This window comes from Arachis ipaensis, chromosome B03 (genome assembly GCF_000816755.2).
Source record: "Arachis ipaensis cultivar K30076 chromosome B03, Araip1.1, whole genome shotgun sequence".
Taxonomy (NCBI): Eukaryota; Viridiplantae; Streptophyta; class Magnoliopsida; order Fabales; family Fabaceae; genus Arachis; species Arachis ipaensis.
In genome coordinates, this window is record NC_029787.2 from 135,541,462 (window position 1) to 135,548,822 (window position 7,361).

At 35.0% G+C, this 7,361-nt stretch overlaps 1 protein-coding gene and 1 non-coding gene across 4 annotated transcripts; both read right to left on the minus strand.

The window, feature by feature from the left end:
* On the minus strand, positions 2,578–6,843 carry LOC107632174. 3 transcript variants are annotated; one of them, XM_016335851.2, is made up of 16 exons: positions 6,682–6,843; positions 6,466–6,619; positions 6,110–6,255; positions 5,892–5,942; positions 5,396–5,530; positions 5,286–5,309; positions 5,097–5,208; positions 4,742–4,867; positions 4,590–4,639; positions 4,223–4,381; positions 4,040–4,135; positions 3,835–3,950; positions 3,622–3,745; positions 3,401–3,514; positions 3,244–3,324; positions 2,578–2,912 (listed from the first exon to the last, which is right to left on the minus strand). In XM_016335851.2, the coding sequence occupies exons 1-16, from the start codon at positions 6,739–6,741 to the stop codon at positions 2,763–2,765; spliced, it is 1,698 nt and encodes a 565-aa protein (XP_016191337.1). In that variant the 5' UTR covers positions 6,742–6,843; the 3' UTR covers positions 2,578–2,762. The 3 variants fall into 3 exon arrangements, with proteins under 3 accessions (XP_016191337.1, XP_016191336.1, XP_016191338.1); XM_016335850.2 differs by having other exon boundaries at positions 6,110–6,271; positions 6,401–6,619; XM_016335852.2 differs by lacking the exon at positions 6,682–6,843 and having other exon boundaries at positions 6,401–6,541.
* On the minus strand, positions 6,921–6,992 carry TRNAG-UCC. Its single transcript has one exon. It is a non-coding gene; the product is annotated as a tRNA-Gly (tRNA).

A 7,361-nucleotide genomic window follows, 5' to 3' on the forward strand; every position in this document is an offset into this window, starting at 1 on the left:
ATATAATTAAATTCATGTATAAAATTATTTTATATTAAAAATATATCAAAATTAAATTTGTATATATAATATAAAATAATTTTTTATTAATTATTTTCAATATTTAAAATAAAAAATATTAAAAATTACAAAACAGAATAAAAATAACAAGTCATCAAGAAGAAAGGTCAATGGATGACAGCTTAGAATGTGATGAGGGATGAGAGAGACTGAAGAGAGAGAGAGAGAAGTGAAAGGTTCGTCGGTGATGGTGATGATGTCATGTCAAATGGACAACGATGGATGCATGCATCAAATATGAAACCTAAGGTGTATACTGTATTCTATATTATTAAGGAATTCACCGACAAATGTCCTATGCTCAACTGTCAACAACATGGTCAACCTTGAAGGAATAGAATAACAATAATGCAGGGTAACATAACCCTCCTCCGCGTTCTCTCTTTTCTTTATTTTTTATTTTTTTTTATTTTACCAAAGATAGGAGACTCGAACCCGCAACCTCTTAATTGAGTATGGGGAGACTATGCCATTTGAGTTATTATTCATTGGCAATTTGAAAAGATAAGAGACTCGAACACGCAACCTCTTAATTGAGTATGGGGAATCTATGCCATTTGAGCTATTACTCATTGGCATTTTCATATATATATATTGATGCTAAGACAATAAACAAAAATGATCAAATTTATACATTTAGATAACATTTTAAGTAATAAGCTTAAAAATTAATTATTTTTAATAATGTGATAATACACTATTCATTTATTTTGTTTATCGCATTAAAAACTAATACTATAAAAATTGAGGGAGTATCTCCACAAGATTCCTCTTTGAAAGGTATCCCTTCACAATATGGGGAAGATATATAGGTGGGTACCAGAAATGATTAGCCACACATATGGTTCAGTGCTGAGAAACAACAAAAATGGAAAAACTTGAGGATAATTCATGAAGTAGGGCCATGAAATAATGGAGTTATGTTCCTCCATTTCCACCAAACAAAGTCTTCTTAATTGCAAAGGGCTCACAACTCACATTACAGCATCTGAACACATGCCAATGCCATTCAAACATACACCAAAGGGATCTGAAAACATCTAACATTAGTGATCTATGATTGCATACAGCCATACAAGTCCTTGTCACTGTTCCCACCTTCTGAATCATTAGTCCCTCTTCAAAATTTGTCTCCTTTTTCAACCTCTATATCTCACATGCACTACCACCTTGGCATATTATCTATCACTCTTCACTTCTTCTTTTGCCATTGTTTTGTTTTCAGAAATGGTTGCTAAAACCAGTGTTTCACATGAGGCCTCTCCAAGAAAGGTTCATGTTCAGCTTGTTCCAAAGTCTGTTTCAGATAGGCTGCTTGAGAAGTTCTACGATGGATCACAGTTCGACTTTGATTACGAGAAAAGCGGCTTGTGGTCTCCTCCGATTCGTCCCTCAGTGTTCCTCAGTTCACCAGGGAGGATCTTAACAGATGAACAAATGCTTGAAAGACTCAGAAGAAAAGATGCAAGAAGGCACAGCAGAAAACCCAGACTTTATTGTTTCACTGTAAGATGATATTAGATATCTTTGTCTCTTCTTTCTGAATTTGTACTCAGAGAGTGAAAGGTTCTTATTCCTTTTGCAGGTGTTATGTTGTTCCTAACTCTAAGTGATCAATGAAGAGAAAGCAGGAAGGTTTCCAAGCTCTACTACTTCACTTGTAACCAGAAATATACAAATATGTCAAAATTGATGTATATGTTAGCAGCATATAGAATATCAATTTCTTTCTAGTTTTTTTTAGAGGAGATTCCTATGGTATGGTACCTATCAATTTGTTATATGTTAATTTTTCTACAAGCGCATATATAGGAACAGTATATCTGGTACCCATATTAATTTGTAGGGATACTAATTTGCCACACTACCATGTTCTAAAGTATATTTGGGTTTCATTAATGATGATTAAGATGGTAGCAGCCACATGTTTTGATATAGATATGGTAATACCTGTGAAAGAAAGAGAAGATATATAGTAATAGAAGAACATCCAAACGTTATCTTTATTGTGCTGACACAATGGCCCCATGCCACTCTGTACAATCGTATTTCAAAATACAAAGCAATCTCAGAGACTGTTAAATTGTTAAATTTCCTCAAAATCGATACTTTTTTAATGCATAATTGTTAAGTCCCTTTTATTCATCGTTGAAAAAGGTTCTAAGATGTCTAAAACCAGTTCATATATTATTCATTCATGGTCTTCTCAAAAATTCAGAATCAAAACTTGAGCACAGATCTGAGACCCCACATAGTAATGCCTCGAAACTTCACATACCAGGTATTATTCGACCAAACATGATTATTTTCTGATGAAACAACGTGGAATCTTCAGTGGAGCATTAGTTAGTAGTTACCAACCTTCCAGGTACAATGTTTAATAGACAGACAAGTAAGGACATTAATTGGGAACCAAGAAAAATGTAAAAAGTGAGATTTGCTAATGATAACTTTCTCTTATTTATTTATATTTTTAAATTATTTTATTTAAAATAGAGGAGCATAGGGAAAGGATTAGAGGAACAAAATAGTACTGAAGTAAATAATTCACTACCACCTACATTCTCAAAAGGTACCAAAATTGATGTGAAGAGCAGCTTTGTTCAACTACATTTTATTTCTTTGATTAAGAAGACTATTAGGTGCAACTACAAAAAGGCTGACTTAAAAATTATACAAAGCTGCAAGTGCTTGCAGGCACATTAAACAGGAAGAGGATTTTCTTGTTGGAGGGCTTCCTTCCCAGTGATTCCTTCTTTCAAATCTTTAAAATATTTTTCATAGTCCTTTTCTGGAGGTGGGTTGGCTGGATCCACGGTAAATGGCTCGCTAAATGGAACAACACTTTTCACCTGCAACAAATATGTAAGATCATGTTGCTTGCAGACTAGAGAGGTCGAGATAGTTCACAATCAAATCACTGTTCTACATAAGAGAAAAGTAGTTTATCTTAATCTTGAAGAGTTGCATGCATTTTGGCCATATGAAAAACGCAATAAAGTGTAATTTTGATATTTCTTCAATACCTTAATAAAAAGTCTAATATTTAACTATTCAGCATAAGGCCTGTAGTGGATGATGCTGCCTCTCTAGAGAGGAGATTCCTCATTCAAGAAATTCACATTTCAAACAATATTTTATTTATACATGATGAAAAATGAGTGAATGAGTGGAAAGACTGACCTCAAATGTTTTGTCTAGAGCATAAGGGCTTTCAAGTGCAGCTACACAGATAAGAGCAACCTCTTCCCTTGATATTTTTCCCTATCATTTTTGGCATTAGATTAGACAAAGTATATGGGAGATACACAGAAATACAATCAGATTGTTTTCGCATTACCGTAATATTATCTCCTTGATCAAAGATGAGATCTGCTCCTGCAGGCTCCTCAGTTAATGCACAAGGCCTAACAATTGCATGGGGAATGCCACTTTCTCGAATTAAATCCTCTCCCTGTTATTGCAATTAACCACTTTTAGCCAAGGACATTCATGCACGTCGACACGGTAGATTTAGTAACATATATATGGCAGATAAGGAGCCACCACTGAATTTGGTACCTTTAGTTTAAATGTGAGGATGTTACCCAATTCCTTGTTTAATCGAACAGCAGGAGGCTGTTTACTTAGATCAATTCCAGGCCTTTCCGGTCTGGTAACTCCTGCAGAGCTCACATGCACAAACCTGACATTGGCACAAAATTGTACAGTAAAAACTCATGCATGTCAGGGGGAAGTGGAGGGGAAAGACAACCAACAAACATAAGGCTGTACCTTGGCTTTATTGGTTCTTTTATATATGCACGAATGCTGGATACCGGGAGCTCAAATGAACCTTCTACAAAAGTTCCATTTAATTTACCATCATATTCAAACTTGCTGAACATTAGCTGCAGAGAATTTAGCTTCATGGTTATCAACCGGAGCAGGACACTGCTAAGCCAAAAGATGTAAAGAAATACTAACAGCAGAGCCATGCCTGTAGTGATATAACATTGGTTGGATCAAATGGTGGGGCATCAGACACAGTCCTTGCTCGGAATACAGGCCTCAGGGTAGAAAATGGCAATTGAATCTATAGAATACAAAGCAACAAAACACTTGAGAGTTGTTAGATAAAATATAGGCTGAAATTATTACACAAGATATTAACGTTAACTACCGTTTGCCATTCGCCTTTCACAGTGTCAAAGCCTGCAGTGTAACCAACAGTGTCCCAATCACGGCTTGTGCGAACAATGAGTTTATATCTACGGCCATCACCTTTTAGACGGAATTCCAAACCATCATATGCAGAGAGATCTTCTGGTTCTGAGAAATTCTGAAAACCAATTACATCAGCTCTCTCCCTTTCATATTAGGAACTCAACTAGATATTAATTAGTTAAAGTGAAATAAAAAATATATCGTAACAAAAGCCCACAAAACATAATCTATTATACCCATATGCTGTTTTAGGTCAATCAAGTAGCAAACACTGCCAATAGCAAGCTTGATTGAAAGGCTAATATAAATATATTGCAGTTTACCTTTGTTCTGATACTTGTAAAGCCACCATTGTTTGCTGTCGAAACAACACCTGGACTAGACACACAATTGTGTTATTTTGAGTACTAATACACAGAAGACAAGTTATCCTAGTACACAGAATGTGCAGTCACATGCAAAAATTGACACATACCTTTAAAAATACCAGTTGGTCCACCACTTTCACCACCAGTTGGGTCAATTTGAAAAGTACTTTCACTAACTCCACCCATTACAACATCATCCAAAGCACCCCAAGAAAGCTGCCTATAATTATCACCTGAGAGGCAAATAAAAAATAAATTTGATTGACATGCACCCAACCAAAACTATACTTGTTCTTTAAATACAAACTAAAAGTCATTATATGTCTTGGAGCATGTGGTAAGCTGAAGAGAATCCATGCAATAGAGACAGTCTTCTGCATATTTTGGAGGCTGCAGCAATCAGCTTGCAAGCTAAATGATGAAATTGAACCAATATTTATTATTGTTCAATAAGGGATCTACCTTCAAATCCGAATAAGAGTTTTCCCCTTCGAAGTCCAAGATTGTTCTTCACAGACTTGATCAAATTTCTCATCCCAATGTACTCCACCATTTCTGGTGAATCACCTTTTATCTGCTTTCAATAACCAATGAGCCAGCAGACCTAATGAACTTCCAAATTTAGTACACAAGAGTTTTACTAATATCTACCTCTGGCTCAAAGAATTTAATTCCCTGCAACAGACACAATTTAGTTCTATTAAAAAGAGATAATTATGGTGCATTCATCAAATGAGTAACTATTTTGCTTGTGGACTTACTTGGCTATATTTTGCTCTGTCTGGAGTGTCTCCTTCCTTAGGGCCAACAATGACAGAGGCAGCATTGATCACTTTCTTCACTCCTTTAAAGTATTCAGGTTTCAAAGTGCTATCTTTTGTAATGTCTCCAACAACCTTAGATGGCAGCAGAATAAGTAAAAACTAAGGAGTAATGACAGCATTGATTTTCCATGTAGAATACTATATGACCTTTCAAAACAAAAACATGCAAAACATAAAAATTCTACATTGATGTGCATTGTTGTCTTTCACCCACAATTCTTGAAACTTGGTAACCTCCCAAACCAACATAAATCATCCATCTTTACCGGATTCATTATATATGTCCAACAACATCAGTTTGTCAACAAAATGGTAAATATCCCAACTATGAAATCTTGGAAGAGTAAGACCCTAACACGAATTGTTGTAAATTTGGACATATTTATTTGACTATTTGCATAGCACTGCAGCACATACAATCAAAGTAACTCACCAAGTCAATATCTGAGCCTAACATCCTTCGTGCTTTCTCTTCGTTTCTGACCTGATAAATATTGATATAGAAAGTAAATATTTACTAATCACTACTTTATTTAACATGCATCAGATTTATAAACTTATGTTTCTTTCATTTTTTTTTTTTGAAAAACAAAATATAGTAACTAGTATCTGTAATAAAATCCTGTAAGCAAGGTAAGCCCAGAAGATTACCAATATTCGAACTGGAATTCCCTTCTTCCTCAATATGTCAACCACTCTTCGACCAACACCACCAGTAGCTCCAGCGACCAGAACAATATCAGAAGTTCCCATTAAACTAACTGATTCACTTGGGGATGGACCGGACAGTTTCTCAACTAGAAAGTCAAAGAACTTTACAATTCAGAAAATGACAAAACACCCATTAGTTTGATCCATACCAAGCTTTCTAATTTGTTCTATTATTCTTCTTCTCTCTATCATTCACTGATCATACTAGTCTGAAATTGAATAAAATGTCACCTTAGCAGGAGATGGGGGTCCATTAAAGAAGTATAGTGTTTTTATAAATCTTCCAAAATCCCAACCTTGTCTTCCAGCTTCAGCTGATATGGTTGCTCTATATGGTCTGGAAGATAATCTTCGCTCACCAATCCGAAGAAGGTGATTGGGCAGTGCAGATGATGCCCCAAAATGGTGTAAGGACTTATTGCAAAGCTTTCCAGTACGCAATTCAGGGCCCTGCAGCAAGAATTTAGATAAGAGCAGCAAATAAAACTAAGGGAAAAAGGAAATGCTTGTACCTGGAAATTGAGAAGAGAAGTGGAAGAAGGGGAGGAGAGAGTGATGGAGCACCATTCCATTTTCCAAAGAAGCTGTATAGTTCAGTTTTAGTGAAGGCAACAGTGCTTCGATATTTGCATGCAAGGATCAAGGATGAAATATAAGCCACAAATCCAACAAACGTGTCAATTTCTTCAACATATTCTACACCTTCTTAGTTTCTACTTTCTATCATAAAATTAGAAACAGAAAAACAAAATGCGTTTGCCGGGAGTCGAACCCGGGTCTATTGCTTGGAAGGCAATTATCCTAACCGTTGGACTACAAACGCTTGATGTATTCTTTGTGCTAATAAAAATTCTTAATCAAAAAATTAAGTTGCGGAATTCTAAGGTAAGCCCAAGTCTGTTGATTCAACCTATAATTGACAATGCTTACAATTCACGCTGCTTAGCAAAGTCACGCTAAAAATAAGTTTACAACACACAAAAGCTTATATCACCAAATAATAAATAAAAAAAACCCACGATTACTGAACAAAGTTTAAATAAATAAAATCTACTGTTGTTTAAAAAAACTTATGATTCTAAAAATATTTTTTATAATGAGATAAATAATTAAAGACAAGACTCTCAACAATTTTTAATTGATAAAAAGTAGTAGAATAAGTTTCAATATTTTATAAATTAAACATAATTAG

What these genes read in the sequence shown, in the direction of transcription:
- LOC107632174 (XM_016335850.2), bottom strand. Translation starts at nt 6,741, where the DNA reads ATGGAATGGTGCTCCATCACTCTCTCCTCCCCTTCTTCCACTTCTCTT. An exon ending in AAAGAACCAATAAAGCCAAG is followed by an intron (nt 3,746 to 3,834) that starts GTACAGCCTTAT and finishes TGCCAATGTCAG; the next exon opens with GTTTGTGCATGTGAGCTCTG. An exon ending in CTCTAGACAAAACATTTGAG is followed by an intron (nt 2,913 to 3,243) that starts GTCAGTCTTTCC and finishes TATTTGTTGCAG; the next exon opens with GTGAAAAGTGTTGTTCCATT.